Here is a 17,276-nt window from a genome sequence, read left to right as displayed (position 1 = left end):
AGCAGCTTTGGCAGTTTTATTTAGAAAAAGGATGTATTTGCATCTTCTCTAACAGCATATGGCTGAATACCCCATTGTGAGTATGTCACTTTGTTCGTTGTCCAATAGTATGCAGAGACGGTTTGAAAGACAACCATAGACTCCGTCCCATGACTGAGCTCTTTCTACGGGTCGTTGCCAGACCCTATATTTACATATATAATGATGGTTTGCCAGGCTAGGAAATTGGGTAGTTTAATGTATAGTTGTGACTTATTGAAATTGTTTCCATGACAAAATCTATACTTAACGATAAATTTTATTGTTTCTTCCTTTATTTTAGGTGTGCCTTCATTTCTGGTTCTTGTTGTTATCATATTAATGTCCTGTTTGTTTTTATTTTTAATGTTTTTATTTTCAATATTTAAATTGTTTGATTTTAAATTTGGGGGATTTAAATAGTGATTGTCACACTTATTTATGCTGATTGAAGGTGCTCAGTCATCCAGGGCATGGTAATCCAAAGGGTTCGAATGAAGGCAACTGGATTTCTTTGGTTTCTTGACCACTTTTTGGATGAGGAGGAGGTCTCAGGTATTTTCTTTCCAACACCTATACCGCAGCTCTGAATCTAATCCCCAAACAGTGTCAGTCTGGGCTATATCCTCCTGCATCTAATCAATAGAGAACTTAAAGTCTTTTTTTCTAGGAACACTACTCAGAGCAACTCGGACCGATTAAGCTTAAAATTCTTTTTACTATATTTATGCTCCCAATTGGTAAAATCGTTAGACAGCATGGGATAAACTTCCACTGTTATGCTGATGATACTAAATTATATTTATCCATTAACCCTGATGAACCTAATCAGTTAGTTAGATTAGAGGCTTGTCTTGAAGACATAAAAAATTGGATGACTCAGAACTTTCTGCTTTTAAATCAAGACAAGGCGGAAGTTCTCATCTTTGGACCAGAAATCCAGAAAAGGAAATTGCTTAGCCAATCACCTGACCTGAACGGCATTACATTAATCTCCGAGAACAAAGTAAGGAACCTTGGTGTTATCTTTGACCAGGACATGTCATTCAAATCCCACGTTAAACAGGTTTGTAGGATTTCCTTTTTCCACCTTTGGAATATTGCTAAGATTAGAAGCATCCTTTCCAGGAGTGATGCTGAAAAACTAGTTAATGCATTTATTACATCCAGACTGGATTTTTGTAATTCATTACTCTCAGGAAGTCCACAGAATGTAGTTAAAAATCTTCAGTTTGTCCAAAATGCTGCAGCTAGAGTTCTGATGAGAATTAAAAAGAGAGATCATATCTCTCCTGTCTTAGCTTCCCTACATTGGCTACCTGTTGAATTCAGAATAGATTTTAAGATCTTCCTTCTCACATATAAAGCTCTTAATAATCAAGGTCCATCATACATCAGTAATCTGATTGTTCCATACGTTCCTAACCGAGCACTTCGCTCTCAGACTGCAGGTTTACTGGTGGTTCCCAGAACATTAAAAAAATAGGATGGGAGGCAGATCTTTTAGCTATCAGGCTCCTCTCTTATGGAATCAACTCCTAGCTTTAGTCCGTGAGGCAGACACCTTGTCTACTTTTAAGATAAAACATTTTTATTTAAAAGGGTCTATGGTTAAAATCTGATGTTAGCCTAGATCTGGACCAGTGGGGGAGTAGACGGAGGTGGAGTGTACAGTCTGTAAAGATGGCTCTCCCTTGCCCTGCCTCCAACATGCCTCCGTCTAAAAGGCTAGGTTATCCAGAGTTATCTCTGTAGTTATGCTGCTATAGGCTTAAGCCTGATTCATACTTCTCCATCAGCTCCAAAAGGGAGAGACACGCATGCAAGGACGGAGACATTTTGCTCTCATACTTCTCCGTCTCCTGGAAAGTGTTGCAAAGCAATTCCCCACCAGGACAACAGAGGGCGTAGCGCTGTTCTGTGGTATCCTGTCATGTATCCGGTCCAAGATAGTGTGTTTATATTGTGTTTTTTGTATATGAGACTTTTTGACACGGACACATTTGTCTCTCATTCTCCTAAGTAAAGTGGCTGACCAAGCGTTTGTTTTTGACGCGCTGGGAGTGAGAATGTGTTGGATGAGAAGCAAAACGTCTTTAAGAAATCAAAGAAGTCCTGTAGTCTTCATTTGAACCCTGAGAACTGTCCTCTTTTCAACACCAACCCAGTGCACTAAAACCCAACATCACTCTCTCTTTGAAATAAAGCCATTCTGGGGGAAAATTCTAACATTTGCATTGATTTTTATTTGCATTCTCGTTCATCAGCTGGTATTTGATTGAAAATGTTTAAACTATCAACCAGTTTTTTTTTTACCTTTTGAATGTTTCCAAATTAAACCTTTGTTAACTTCTGAAAGCAGCTGGCAGAGTCTACAGGAAGTAAAGAAAACATTTACTAATGTTTCCTCCTACCTTCTCATCATTAGCCACTAACTTTGAATCTGCCTTTCAAAGGAGCCCTGTTCATTTGTTTATTTGCAAACCTGCTCAGGGCTGAGTTTGTGTCTGTCGGTTTTCCAGGTTTACTGCTGAGATTAGAAGCTTGTGAGTTATTCTAACACCCCACCCCCCCACCCCCACCCCCCACCCCGTTTGGTCCGTTCTCTCTGCTATTGACCATGTTGCACATTATAAATCAACTGGGAGTTTGGCAACCTTGCAAGTACCCTAATGAAAGCTCATTTATAAAGTGGCTAAATGGTCCTGACAAAAGTCCTAATGAGGAAATCAATGATTCAGTGATTGTTACTCTGCTTATACTAATATGTTCCTCTTGTGGCGCTTTGATTCCAATACGAAAAAGCCATTTTTTACTCGACTCAGTTTTGTGTGTCAGCACTGTTGTAGGTTTTCTGCTGCCTTTTATCCATAAGATAAATGATGTGCTTTTGTCAACGGTAGTAAAAACAAAATCAGTTAAATAAATTCACACTGATGATAAACAGAATGGTTTATAACTGGACTGACCGAAATGATCATTACTTCATTTTAAACACAGAATATCTAAGTGGGAACTAGGTGGCCAAATTGTTTTTAACATTTTCTTAAAAGAAACCTTCAGGTTTTAGTGAACTCACACAAACTGAGTTTAAACTGCTTTCTGCTAACAGCAAAATCACATAAAACATCATCATCATCATCATGTGAGCAAATGTAACCACCTGATTTCACATTTTTAAACATTATTTTCCATCTCTAAAAGTGATCACGACTGTTACTGAAGCTTGAATAACATCCATTTTAAAGAGGCCCATAGTGACATATAGGGAGTGCAGAATTATTAGGCAAGTTGTATTTTTGAGGAATAATTTTATTATTGAACAACAACCATGTTCTCAATGAACCCAAAAAACTCATTAATATCAAAGCTGAATGTTTTTGGAAGTAGTTTAGTTTGTTTTTAGTTTTAGCTATTTTAGGGGGATATCTGTGTGTGCAGGTGACTATTACTGTGCATAATTATTAGGCAACTTAACAAAAAACAAATATATACCCATTTCAATTATTTATTTTTACCAGTGAAACCAACATAACATCTCCACATTCACAAATGTACATTTCTGACATTCAAAAACAATACAAAAACAAATCAGCGACCAATATAGGCACCTTTCTTTGCAAGAACACTCAAAAGCCTGCCATCCATGGATTATGTCAGTGTTTTGATCTGATCACCATCAACATTGCGTGCAGCAGCAACCACAGCCTCCCAGACACTGTTCAGAAAGGTGTACTGTTTTCCCTCCTTGTAAATCTCACATTTGATGATGGACCTCAAGTTCTCAATGGGGTTCAGATCAGGTGAACAAGGAGGCCATGTCATTAGTTTTTCTTCTTTTATACCCTTTCTTGCCAGCCACGCTGTGGAGTACTTGGACGCGTGTGATGGAGCATTGTCCTGCATGAAAATCATGTTTTTCTTGAAGAATGCTGACTTCTTCCTGTACCACTGCTTGAAGAAGGTGTCTTCCAGAAACTGGCTGTAGGACTGCGAGTTGAGCTTGACTCCATCCTCAACCCGAAAAGGCTCCACAAGCTCATCTTTGATGATACCAGCCCAAACCAGTACTCCACCTCCACCTTGCTGGCGTCTGAGTTGGACTGGAGCTCTCTGCCCTTTACCAATCCAGCCACGGGCCCATCCATCTGGCCCATCAAGACTCACTCTCATTTCATCAGTCCATAAAACCTTAGAAAAATCAGTCTTGAGATGTTTCTTGGCCCAGTCTTGACGTTTCAGCTTGTGTGTCTTGTTCAGTGGTGGTCGTCTTTCAGCCTTTCTTACCTTGGCCATGTCTCTGAGTATTGCACACCTTGTGCTTTTGGGCACTCCAGTGATGTTGCAGCTCTGAAATATGGCCAAACTGGTGGCAAGTGGCATCTTGGCAGCTGCACGCTTGACTTTTCTCAGTTCATGGGCAGTTATTTTGTGCCTTGGTTTGTCCACACGCTTCTTGCGACCCTGTTGACTATTTTGAATGAAACGCTTGATTGTTCGATGATCACGCTTCAGAAGCTTTGCAATTTTAAGACTGCTGCATCCCTCTGCAAGATATCTCACTATTTTTGACTTTTCTGAGCTTGTCAAGTCCTTCTTTTGACCCATTTTGCCAAAGGAAAGGAAGTTGCCTAATAATTATGCACACCTGATATAGGGTGTTGATGTCATTAGACCACACCCCTTCTCATTACAGAGATGCACATCACCTAATACGCTTAACTGGTAGTAGGCTTTCGAGCCTATACAGCTTGGAGTAAGAAAACATGCATGAAGAGGATGATGTGGACAAAATACTCATTTGCCTAATAATTCTGAACTCCCTGTAAATATGTAGTGATCTGCAGTAACACATTCATGTCCTATTAAACGCCAAGGCCCAACAATGATCCATTAGAACATGACTGGAATGCAGCAAATTTGGAAAACCTCCAAGGCAATCCTGATGCTGCTTATCAGTTTGCACTGAACAGAGATTTTGTTTCTATGTGTAGGTTCTCTTATAATTTTCTATCAATCAACAGCAAGTTCTCCATGTCATGATATCATCGTCCCCTACCATCGTCCCTGTGCCCAAGAAGTCTTCTGTGTCCTGTCTCAACAACTACCGTCCTGTTGCACTCACACCTACCATCATGAAGTGCTTCGAGCGGCTTGTCATGACACACATCAAGACCCTGCTGCCCCCCTCACTGGACCCACTGCAATTTGCATACCACCGCAACCGCTCAACGGATGACGCCATCTCCACTGCACTCCATCTTGCCCTCACACATCTGGACAAGAAGGACACACACGTTCGGATACTGTACATAGATTTCAGCTCAGCGTTCAACATGAGCATCCCCGAACAACTGATTGGAAAACTGAGCCTGTTGGGCCTGAACACCTCCCTCTGTAACTGGATCCTGGACTTTCTGACTGGAAGACCTCAGTCAGTACGGATTGGGAACTGCACCTCCAGCACCACCACACTGAGCACGGGGGCCCCACAAGGCTGTGTGCTCAGTCCTCTGCTGTTCACACTGCTGACTCATGACTGTGTAGCAACACACAGTTCAAATCACATCATTAAGTTCGCGGATGACACAACCGTGGTGGGTCTCATTAGCAAGAACGACGAGTCAGCGTACAGAGAGGAAGTGCAGAGGCTAACAAACTGGTGTAAGGACAACAACCTGTCTCTGAATGTTGACAAGACAAAAGAGATGGTTGTTGACTTTAGGAGGATACGAGGTGACCACTCACCGCTGAGCATCAACGGCTCCTCTGTGGAGATGGTCAACAGCATCAAATTCCTGGGAGTTCACCTGGACAATGACCTCAGCTGGTCCCTCAACACCAGCTTCTTGCACAAGAAAGCCTAACAGTGTCTCTTCTTTCTGAGAAGACTGAGAAGGGCCCAGCTTCCACCACTGATCCTGACCACCTTCTATAGAGGAACTATTGAGAGCATCCTAAGCAGCTGTATCACTGCCTGGTTTGGTAACTGTGCAATCTCTGACCGCAAGACACTACAGCGGATAGTGGGAACAGCAGAGAAGATCATCGAAGTCTCTATCCCCTCAATTAAGGACATCTACACTACACGCTGCATCCACAAAGCCACCAGCATTGTGGCTGATTGGTCACACCCCTTTCACACACTCTTCAACCTCCTGCCATCTGGAAGAAGGTACCGAAGCATTCGGGCGAACACATCCAGACTGTGCAACAGCTTTTTTCCACAAGCCATTCGTCTCCTCAACATAAAGGGGCTGGACTGATAAACACGTGCATGCGCACATGCTCACACACACACACACACGCATGCACACAAACATGCACACACTCATGTTTTTCTTTGCATGTTTTCTTATGATTCTTTACCACCTACATACTAAGTATGTTTAAGTTTTTTTTTCTTTTTTCCTTTGTACTACCTACTTAGAGAGGACATGTCATGTTAGATCAGTCTGTTCTGTCCTTAGATAGTTTAGTGATCTCCCTGTTATTTTTATGTTGTAAATTTATGTTGCATGTAGCACCTTGGTCCTGGAGGAACGTTGTTTCGCCTCACTGTGTACAAACCGTATATGGCTGAAGTGACAATAAAGTGTAATTGATTGATTGATTGATATCAGATTTGTGTCAAGTAACAGGAGCTGGACCCAAAAGCAAGGTTCAAGAATGAGGAGGTAAAAAGCTAATGTCCTTTATTAAGGCAGATAAAAAAATCCCAACAAACAAATCCAAGTAAGCTGGCAAAAGGACAGAGACGAGTGAACCAAAACAAAGTCAAAAACACTGAGAGCAAACACTAATCACAGCTGGAACAAAGTTCTAGAAGACAACAACGAAATGGCAACTTCTTGTTCTTCTTCTTTGAAAATAGGCAGGCCGGACGCTCATAAGGCGTATTGCTGCCACACCAGCCAGCACACCGAGCCAGCACAACCCACTGCACACAACAGGCACGTGAACCGTCCCACCCCGTGTCCCCACAGAACCACCATCAACAAAAACCCACCACCCGCTCATACCCCAGTGAAAACACAACCCCACACGGAGGCTCACCCCATACTCACACTCCCACCCCCACCATCAACACCCACCACCAAGGACGTCCCACAATCCACAGCAGACTCAGAACCCCCAACACTGCGCAATCATTTTGCCCCCCCACCCCCACCCCCACCCCCCCCTCCTCGGGGGACACGTCAGAAAAACCCAACAAGGCCCCCGCCACTGCTGTCACCTCACGAGTCACATCAGACTTGTTGGACGCTCCATTCTTCACCCTCCACAAGGCCTCAAATAGAAATGCCAAAAACTTCCTCTTATCCCTTATCCCCACCACCATTTGACAAAGGCGCATTACAAGGCCCGGACGCAACACTATTCCGCACCCCCATACGACACACCGCCTCGGCATGCGACACCTTATGCTCAGCCTGAACCTTCCCCACCTCCACCGCCACCCTATACGCCACGCAGCCCCTATAAGCCGCTTGATGGTTCCCACCACAGGTACAACATCGGAGCGGTAAATCACAACTCTTGCCATCATGGTCACCCCCGCACCTCCGACAACGAACCCCCACCACACAGGCACCGGCCACATGACCATATCCCTGACACCTAAAACACCTCAGAGGAGGTTCCTCGTACGCCCTCATCGTGAAACTTAGGAAGCCCAACTGGACACGAGCAGGGAGCACCACCACGTCAAAAGTAATCAGCAGTGGAGTGAATCCACATGCGTTAAACCCCAGACGCCGAACAGCCACCATCGCCGCCCCACTCAGGGAACCAAACACCTCCGACTCAGAGACCTTGTTGGAAATGTCGTACACCACACCCTTTATCATACAATCAGACCTTGACTCGGTAACCACCACATCCACCCCCAGATTCTTCTCAAGCTGCAGCGCTTTGTGGCACTGGGACTTATTCCGACACACCACCACCAAGAGCCCACTGAACACCATGGTGGCGTCTAGCACATCCCCTACCATGGCACGGTTTCCTGTGAAACCTCCGTAGCCGACGTAAACAGAACAGAAAATAAACCACAGACTTTTTGGGATACACACGGCTGTCTTTCTCCTTGCCTGTTATTGTGTGGACTCCTGAAATCCCGCGTGGTGTTGCAATTCTCCCATGATTTAGTGACTTTGCAGGACCAGCAGCGTGGAACGCTTAACTCTTGTTTTGCGTCAGAATTGCTCCCTGTTGAAAAGGAGCTCATGGGTAAAACGCTGCTATTACGTTCCACGTCACAGCAACATAATTTCAATTTAGTGTCTAAAATTTCAATTCTACATTATATCATGAATAACAGATTTTCCAAAAATGCAACGCTGTTGACAAAGGTCTGCAAATAACAGAAAATTTCAAATCAAAGTCCTGTAATGAAATATTACGGTTCTTTGGTGTCATGAGAGGATCTATGGCGGTATGCAGACAGATGGTGACTCAGCCCTGTGAGGTCATTGATCATCGGCTTTAGTGATTGGGGGTGTGTGTTACAGGAAGCCCGGGGAGCTGCACCCCAGTCCTCAGTTAATTGAAGGGGCAGGTGGATTAGCCTCTCTGTGCATTAATGTTAGGCCTGCCTAACCAGCGGCTTCCCCTTGTGCTGCATCAGAAACCTGCTTCCCTGTCTTTTACATTCATCATTATGACTCAATGTGTAATTAATAAATCATGATATGCATCCTTTAGATGAATGACTGCTTTAAAGGATTATGTCCTTTGTGGATAAGAGGATTCTTCAAATATGAGTCCAACTGTTCTGAAGTGACCCTGTGTTTGTTTCACATATGAGCTGTGCCTATAGGAGCACAGGCTTTAAATTTTGATGTGAAGAAAACACCCATGTTTCCTTTTGTTTTGGTCCCTTTACTATTCCTTTTGCTTCTTCCTTTTTTCCCAGAACAAAGAATAAGCTGTGGTACTTTGAGTTTGGCACTTCGGAGACCTTCTCAGCCACATGTAAGAAGCTCCATGACTTCTTGGAGGTTGAGGTAAATCAAACCCTTGCACTTACACAAAAAATACCTTTCAAAGTGACTGTTTTATATCTTATTCTTTTATGAACTCTTTATCTCAGCATTACTGGGAATATTACACTCCCCTTGGGGTGAGAATGATGGTGCAGCTAAGAAATGAAGAAACATCACGGTCAGCCCCTGTTCCATAAACATGCAGGTTTCAGATTTGAACAAAGTGTTGATGTGTGAAGGCTATCTCTGCAACTCCCTGCTCGTTTTTCATAGATCCACAGTTCAACACTCAGGTAATTAGCCCAACATGACCCCGCTGTGTGTGATATTGAGTGATAATGAAGCTGGTGTCGATACAATTCATCTTCCACCTTCACAGAGCTATCCACACAGCGTAGAGGTCTTCATCAATTAGCACCATGTAAGTAACTGCTATATGAGAGAGCTGTGAGTATGTAGATGAAGACAGAGCTGAGTGAAATAAAACCTAAAGATTTTTACGTTTTGGTAAAACTGTCTGTTTCCAAAGATCTAAAATTAATCGAATACACAGTTGGATTGGATATTATTTGCAAAAATATGTTTATTTTCTCATGCATTCAGAATGATTTGCAGGTGTGTTATGGGGCAATGTTTTTAGAAAGCAGAAGGAAGGCAAAACACAGCGGTAGTTTTTGATGCATGTTTCACTTAGTTCTTTTGCCTCCATCATATGATCCACACTAAGGCTCTATGGTGCAGCATTTGATCAGTATGATAGCACTTCTTGCCTCCAGTCTTGGCCACTGTTTTCTGCTTTAGCATTTGCTTAGCATGTTAGCATGTGCTTTCTGGCCATGGTTTCTGCAATTATCAGTCAAGTAGAATTAGTTAATTTAGTTATTTTTGTTGTGAGTAATTATATTACTCAATCATTAGTATGATTTTTCTAATATTTGTGCAGTTCTATTAAAAACACTTTTCAGATTAGCTAAGCCAGGGGTGGGTGTTTTAGTGTTTTCCCTATTTCAACATACCTCATTTCACCTGATTTCCATCAGCAGGAAATTAACCGGCTTTGGCAGGCGAATCAACTGTGTTGGAACAGGGAAACTACAAAAAGATGCAGGATACTGGCCCTCGAGGACTGGAGTTGGCCACCCCTGAGCTAAGCTATAAAACATTAAAGGGGCCATATCATAGAAAATGCACTTTCTAGAGCTTTATAGCATGTAATATTGTTGTTTCCTTATGACAAATACGTCCAAACCCGTTTTTGGCTCCATTCGTGCATTTTCCTGTATCAGCTGCAAATTTTGAATTTTATTTAGAAATTCCTGAAACAGCCTAATGTATAAGTTGTATGTCACTCCATCTTCCTGCTCCCAATATCAGGCCTTGCTGCTCCCCCGGAAACTAGCCTCTGATCTGAAACCTGTCTTCCCTGGCCAGCTTAGGATGTGTAGCTTAAGCCTAGTTCATGCTTCTACATCAGCTCCACAAGGGAGAGACACGCTCGCATTGACAGACGTTTCGCTCTCAGACTTCTCCAGACAGAGAGCGTATCCTCTGGGGTATCCTGTCATGTGTCCGGTCCAAGATAGTGCATTTAATATTGTTTATATTATGTTCTTTGTATTTCAGAAATGTTTTAACAGGCACAAATTTGTCACTCCTTCTCTACCTCTTTATGCCCTCACCATCTGTGAACCCACGTTTTCCCTCATGTCCGAAACGCTTGCTGTGTATCTTTTTACTCATCCAGTCATGGTTGAATAAAACGTTCAAACTTTTAGTTTTTCCGTGAGGTATTCTTCAAGCTGCTCCTTCTCTGCCACTAGATATCTTCGGGTATCTTTATGTTTTTGAGGGCACAGTGGCAATGCAGTTGATGAAAGCAGCGTCCTGACCAATCTCAAGCTTGCGTTCTCCGTCTTGTTCTATGGATGTTTAGAAAAGTGCACTGGCCCTTGCGAGCCTGCTGGAGAAGCCTCACAAAGATGGATAATGGCATTGCATGTCTCCGTATCGACGCAGACGTGGATGCATAAACTAGGCTTTAAGCAACAAGTGTCATGTAACAGACTTGGTAGTCTAGTGGTAAGTGTGCTGCCTTGACTTTCTTCTTATTTTTAAGCTACATTTGCCAATTTGATGTTTTCAGTCCTTCACATGTAAACTGTTTAAAATATAAGGACTAAAATAGCTTTTCTTTTGGCTTTCTTTGTTTATTTAGCCAGTGTGAGTCCATGTAAGGTGAGCTGAGTAAATCAGCTAAAAAGCTGCTTGGAAATGGGAAATGACCAAAATTGAAGATGTTTAGACACAAAATATTTTGCCGTTAATAATCAATAAAACTAAAATATAAAAGCATGAAATCTGCTTTAGCTGGCTAAATAAATTTCTGCTGACACCACCGGGATTCAAACCCATGTCAGCACATGGTAAAATTACAATGTAATTGAGATTAATTTACCACTGAACTACCATAGCACACAAAAAGCCTAAGTCTCCTCCTTTTCGAGTCGGCTCATGGGTCTCTGGAAGAACGAAAAAATTAATGCAAGTTAATTGGACTAAAAACGCTATTTTCTAACCTGCTTTGCCTTACGCCCTGGATCGCACATATGTTGTACTGCAATTTCAATGAAAAATAATGATGGGTGTTTCGACCACGCCAGTCACGTACTTTGAGATTTATCAGCTTGTAAAAGTTCGTAATTAGCATGACTACAAACCAGAAATTGGAATATGACCACAGAATCTCCTCTCCCCTAACGAAGCTGCTTCTTACCAAATGACCAGATTTATGGTGGTTCTTTCCTCCTGTGGGAAGTTTGATGAACCTACAGCCATTTTCCCTCAGTTCTCTTCGTGCCTGGTTTGATGACGTCACTTTCGTGAAGCGCATTTGTAGTCCTGGACTTATTTTCACACAAAGCCTGAAATAGTGTTTCCCCCTGTTCGAAAACAAGCGCGTTCTTGGTATCAAAATGCGTCTTTAAAATTCACGGACATCATATGTGAAATCCATGGCCCAAAATAAGCGGAATTAGAAAATAGTGTTTTAGCCCCATTGACTTTTTTCGTTCTTCTGGGGACCCATGGTGCTGAAGTAGATGGGCGTGACTTAGGCTCCCTATACAGTAACTAACTTGGCCAAGACACTGTTATAAGCATGTTTTGTTGGAGCGAGAATGGGCGGCGTTTCACTGAAACTAAGCGTTTTATTTCCGGGTGAAAGTTGAGCCTGACGAAAGTAACTCATATTTAAGATAAATGACATCTCAATAGTGCCATTGGTAATATTTTATCAAGCCTACCTTTGTTCTCAAATGTTTAAAATAGCATGATGGAACCTTTAAAAAAAATTCAGCAGAACTCAGTAAAACATCCAAGTGCCAATTATTTAAAAATTGAAGCTATCAACTTGATTTCTTTTTTCCTTCCACATTAGTGTGATGGCGTCACTCTGGACCTCAGCAGCATCTCCTTGGAAGGCATTGCAGTTCTTAACATTCCCAGCATGCACGGCGGCTCCAATCTCTGGGGCGAGAGCAAGAGGAGGAGGGGTCAACGCAAAGGGGGAAAGAAGAGCCAAGAAAAGAGGACACCGGTGCTCGACCCAAAAGAACTTATGTTTGCAGTTCAAGGTAGGTTTCATACATTTGACTGCTTCTGAGGATGTTTGGTATACAGCCAAACTCAAATCTGAAACATTAGAAACTCTTTTCTCTAAACTCCACATTTGACCCAGGAAGTGTGTCCTTGCTCCTATCAGAGACATCAAAGACTCAACTTTAAGCTAAACTTTTCCATAGAACATGAATATTTTACTCATGACAAGGTGAATCACAGCCAGCAGGTTTTGTTTTCAAAGAAGAGGTACAATCATGTCACTGTGTGGAACTGTCACTTGGGTATTAATGGTGAGTGTGGGCGGCAGTGGACAGGCTCGGTTAATGGGAGTGGACTGAGTGGGGTATTGGGCACACCCTCAAATCCATTTACGTCAAAAGGAAAGCCATCAAGAGGAGCATATGAATGAACAAAACAGAATGAGTCAGCTACTTTCTGGTTGATGATGAGACGGTCTGAGTCACATAACGGAAAAATGTGAACTGTGGGATGAAAATCCTCCCAAAATGTAGCTTTTATTTTTCAAAAAATCACCATTAACTCATTTTTATACAAGTGAACAAACAACGATAAAATGCATCTATTTCTGCTGAGTTTAAAGAGACAATCTAATTTTTACACTGAACAAAAATATAAACGCAACATATTTGTTTTTGCTCCCGTTTTTCATGAGCTGAACGCAAACCTCTGAAATTTTTTTCTAAATATACAAAAGACCCAAACAGATGGCTCTCAAACATTGTTCTGGAAGCTGTCTAAATGTGTGTTAGTGAGCACTTTTCCTTTAGCAAGATAATCCATCCCACCCCACAGGTGTGGCGTATCAAGAGGCTGACCAGACAGCATGAATAATGTACAGGTGTGCCTTGGACTGCCCACAACAAAAGGCCACCCTGACACAGTTTTGCTTTATGGGGGGTGGTGGGGCAGAATACCATGTTTGAGATGGCCACCATTTTCCTTATGCTGGGCAACACATGTCCATCGTTGATCGGGTTGTTGATTGTGACCTGTGGAACTGAACTTCTCTTCAATAGCTGTATGAAGTTGCTGAATGTTGGCAGGAACTGGAACACGCTGTTAAATACGCCGATCCAGAGCATCCCAAACATGTTCAATGGGTGACATGTCTGGTGAGTATGATGGCCATGCAAGAACTGGGATGTTTTCAGCTTCCAGGAATTGTGTACAGATCCTTGCAATATGCATATCATTGTGTGCACTAAAATCCTTAGTGCACTTAATTATGACAGCATGTCAGGCACTTTACAAGATATTTAGTTTGAGGACAAACATTTGGTGGTTGTGGCTATGAGTAATCTCCAACATATAAGAGCCAAGAATTGTGCAGCAGCTTTGCTTGAATATTTAAAGCTTCTTTCCGGAGTATTTCTCTTATCCGATGGCACCGTCTAGTGCACATGTGTCAGACACAAGGCCCGTGGGCCACATCTGGCCCGCGAGATAAATATCAAAAATGTATTAAAACTGACCCGCTGGCCAATTTTACCGCAAAGACTACAACTCCCATTATGCTTTGCGGCATTAGTGCGGAGCCGAACCACACCCTCCTTTGTGTTTTTTCCAGCGTCTGCTGCCATTGTCTGCAGCTCCGCTGTCTCGGACAAACTAAACACTCCTCTCCCTCAGTGCCAAGTTTACTCAGCTATTTGCCGACGTTAAAGCCCAGAAACGGAGATTTTAGCCGCTCAGTAATGTGTTCACGACTGATAGAGAAAGTTTTACAACTAACTTCCAGACAGAGCTGATATAACTCCAGCGAGCTGCGATACGCTCAAATCAGCACGACTCTGTGGCTGCTGTAGTTTTTACTTTTCCTCTCAGACACACAACAACATGGTCAAGCTGCTCAGACGCTCTCCATGTTCACCAGCTCAAACCTATGTGAGCACCTGTTGTCATCTAATGTTGTCATTATTATGATGAAGATGAACAAAACAACAGGAGTCTCCTCCTCAGCTCAGATCAAACCCATGATGCAGGTATCTGGCTGGAACAGGTGAGCATCACAGTAATTTAGTGGAGCAAACTGAGCTTTAAATATTTTTGGTTTTATGCTGTTTGTCTGCTCCAAAACATGAAAGTTTTGCATTTTCACTTCAGATAAAATTATATTTTTATTTTGTTATTGGCCAGTGAGAAAACATTTAACCTACTTTAAACAGGAACTGGAAAGGCTGCAGATAGATGAATAGAATAGAAAATCCCTTTATTGTTCCTCAGTGGGGAAAGCTAGATGTCACAGCAGTGATGACACTTATTACAGGAGAAAAAAAGGAGAATAAAAAATAAGAAAAATCAATAAACAACAAGAAAACATAAAACCTGAATAGATTTAAAAAATGCTGAATTTACCACAAGTAATGAATACCACTGATGTGTTTAATTTAAAATTGACTTTCTCGTGTGTAATTTGGTTATTCCACATTCAGTGTTAATGCAAAAATAAGTTTGTTTCCAAATTAAAAGGTTCTAAATTGCATATATGTCGTCGTCGTCATCTTCCTCCGCTTATCCGGGTCCGGGTCGCGGGGGCAGCATCCCAACTAGGGAGCTCCAGGCCGTCCTCTCCCCGGCCTTGTCCACCAGCTCCTCCGGCAGGACCCCAAGGCGTTCCCGGACCAGCTTGGAGATGTAACCTCTCCAACGTGTCCTGGGTCGACCCGGGGGCCTTCTGCCGGCAGGACATGCCCGAAACACCTCCCCGGGGAGGCGTCCAGGAGGCATCCTGACCAGATGCCCAAACCACCTCAACTGGCTCCTTTCGATCCGGAGGAGCAGCGGTTCTACTCCGAGTCCCTCCCGAATGTCTGAGCTCCTCACCCTATCTCTAAGGCTGAGCCCGGCCACCCTACGGAGGAAACTCATTTCGGCCGCTTGTATCCGCGATCTCGTTCTTTCGGTCATTACCCAAAGCTCATGACCATAGGTGAGGATTGGGACGTAGATCGACCGGTAAATCGAGAGCCTGGCTTTCTGGCTCAGCTCCCTCTTCCCCATGACAGATCGGCTCAGCGTCCGCATCACTGCAGACGCCGAACCAATCCGCCTGTCGATCTCCCGATCCCTCCTACCCTCACTCGTGAACAAGACCCCGAGATACTTAAACTCCTCCACTTGAGGTAGGACCTCTCCCCCGACCCGGAGGTGGCAAGCCACCCTTTTCCGGTCGAGAACCATGGTCTCAGATTTGGAGGTGCTGATCCTCATCCCAGCCGCTTCACATTCGTGAAGCGGCTGCATATATGTTGATAAAGAAAATGTGCAAATTTGTTGTCACTTTTTCAAAAAATATTAAGTTTGTCCCAGAGTTTCATTTCGGCCCTGTATGAGTTTGACTTTGACACCCCTGGTCTAGTGGCTGACAAGCATATCACACAAAAAGTCTATTCCTCTGTTTGTTTAAGAATGCAACTTCACGTTTCTGTTTATAAATGTACTTCTGTAGCCGACAAACAGAGCTAAACACATTGTTTTACGAGTATTATTCTCATGTTATGCGGTGTTCTCATATATTTATATTTTAGAGACTTACTTGTCTGTGAAAAGTTCATCAACTCTGCATCAGTCGAGGTATTCCTTAAATTTGAAGCAAGCAAGCGGTAGTCTAACGCTATCGGTTAGTTCTGGTCGGCGCACAGTTTCCTATTGCACAGAGCTCTGTGGGGCAGGGGGTGTGGTTAGCAAGAAAAAAGATGTATTGCTTACATTTGATCACAGTGCATGATGAGATAATCACTTTTATGGATTTCAGAAAAATCATACATCATCTCCGAAAGGGAAAAACTCTGGAAAGCAGCTTTAATGTGAAGTGTTGGGAAAAAGCTCAGTTTACATGTTTGCTAAGTACCTTATCAACCACTGGGGAAAAATAATCCCTCAAAATGTAGTTCTTGGAGGTGCATCTACGTGTACAGCTGATTAGCGCTGCTTTAGCAAACTTGGAAAACAGGCTTAAAACATTTTCATGCCAATTAACATTCAAACATTGTATAGCTATAAATATATGGAGATTTAGAAAAAAAAATAATAAAGTGTTTTTTTTTTTTCACATTTGCCTAAAATCCTCCGCCAATGACACATTTCAGACCAAAAGCAACCATTGGACCATCCGGTTGTCGGTCAACACCTTTTGAAGTCACGGACTACAAAAGACATTTGGCGATTTCGCTTTTCCTCTGGCGAGTTTCCAGTTCCAACAGAAGTGTCTCAGGGAAGATAGCGGGGCAAGTGTTCTATGACTGTGTTTGCATTCAAGACCTAGCTTGTTCTGTAGGTCCTCCGTAGCAGCTTTAACTGCTGAAATCAACAACATTCAAGATGGCTGCAAAAGCTAACAACTTTTGCAAATATACAGTTAGCTTTAGCTCAGTCAGGTCCGCAAATGTTGAGTGTGAATTTCACAAAATGCAGTTTGAGCGCTGCCAGATTGATTAAGTTCAGACAAAAAACTAAGCTCTGTTATTCCTCAACATAAAAAATGTCTTATTTTAGCAACCCGCAGTCCTCCACGGAATATTTGACCTTTTGTTTATTCATTTAGCTTCTATGATTTCTAACAGCTGCCTGTTTAGGTGATGTGCAGAGCGCTACGAAGGCTTCCTGGTGAGTTGGTGCGCTTGTAGGGATGAT

General features: G+C 42.7%; 1 protein-coding gene across 2 annotated transcripts in view; it reads left to right on the top strand.

The window, feature by feature from the left end:
- The window catches only part of dgkb (diacylglycerol kinase, beta), a 115,016-nt gene that overhangs the window by 73,573 nt on the left and 24,167 nt on the right, over positions 1-17,276 (top strand). For both annotated transcript variants that reach the window (XM_015949822.3, XM_015949821.3), the window contains 2 exons: positions 8,936-9,026; positions 12,442-12,637. In XM_015949822.3, the coding sequence (XP_015805308.3) occupies positions 8,936-9,026; positions 12,442-12,637 (287 nt within the window). The remainder of the gene's footprint in view (positions 1-8,935; positions 9,027-12,441; positions 12,638-17,276) is intronic.

This window comes from Nothobranchius furzeri, chromosome 5 (genome assembly GCF_043380555.1).
Source record: "Nothobranchius furzeri strain GRZ-AD chromosome 5, NfurGRZ-RIMD1, whole genome shotgun sequence".
Lineage (NCBI taxonomy): Eukaryota > Metazoa > Chordata > Actinopteri > Cyprinodontiformes > Nothobranchiidae > Nothobranchius > Nothobranchius furzeri.
This window is presented reverse-complemented; position numbering and strand designations above follow the sequence as displayed.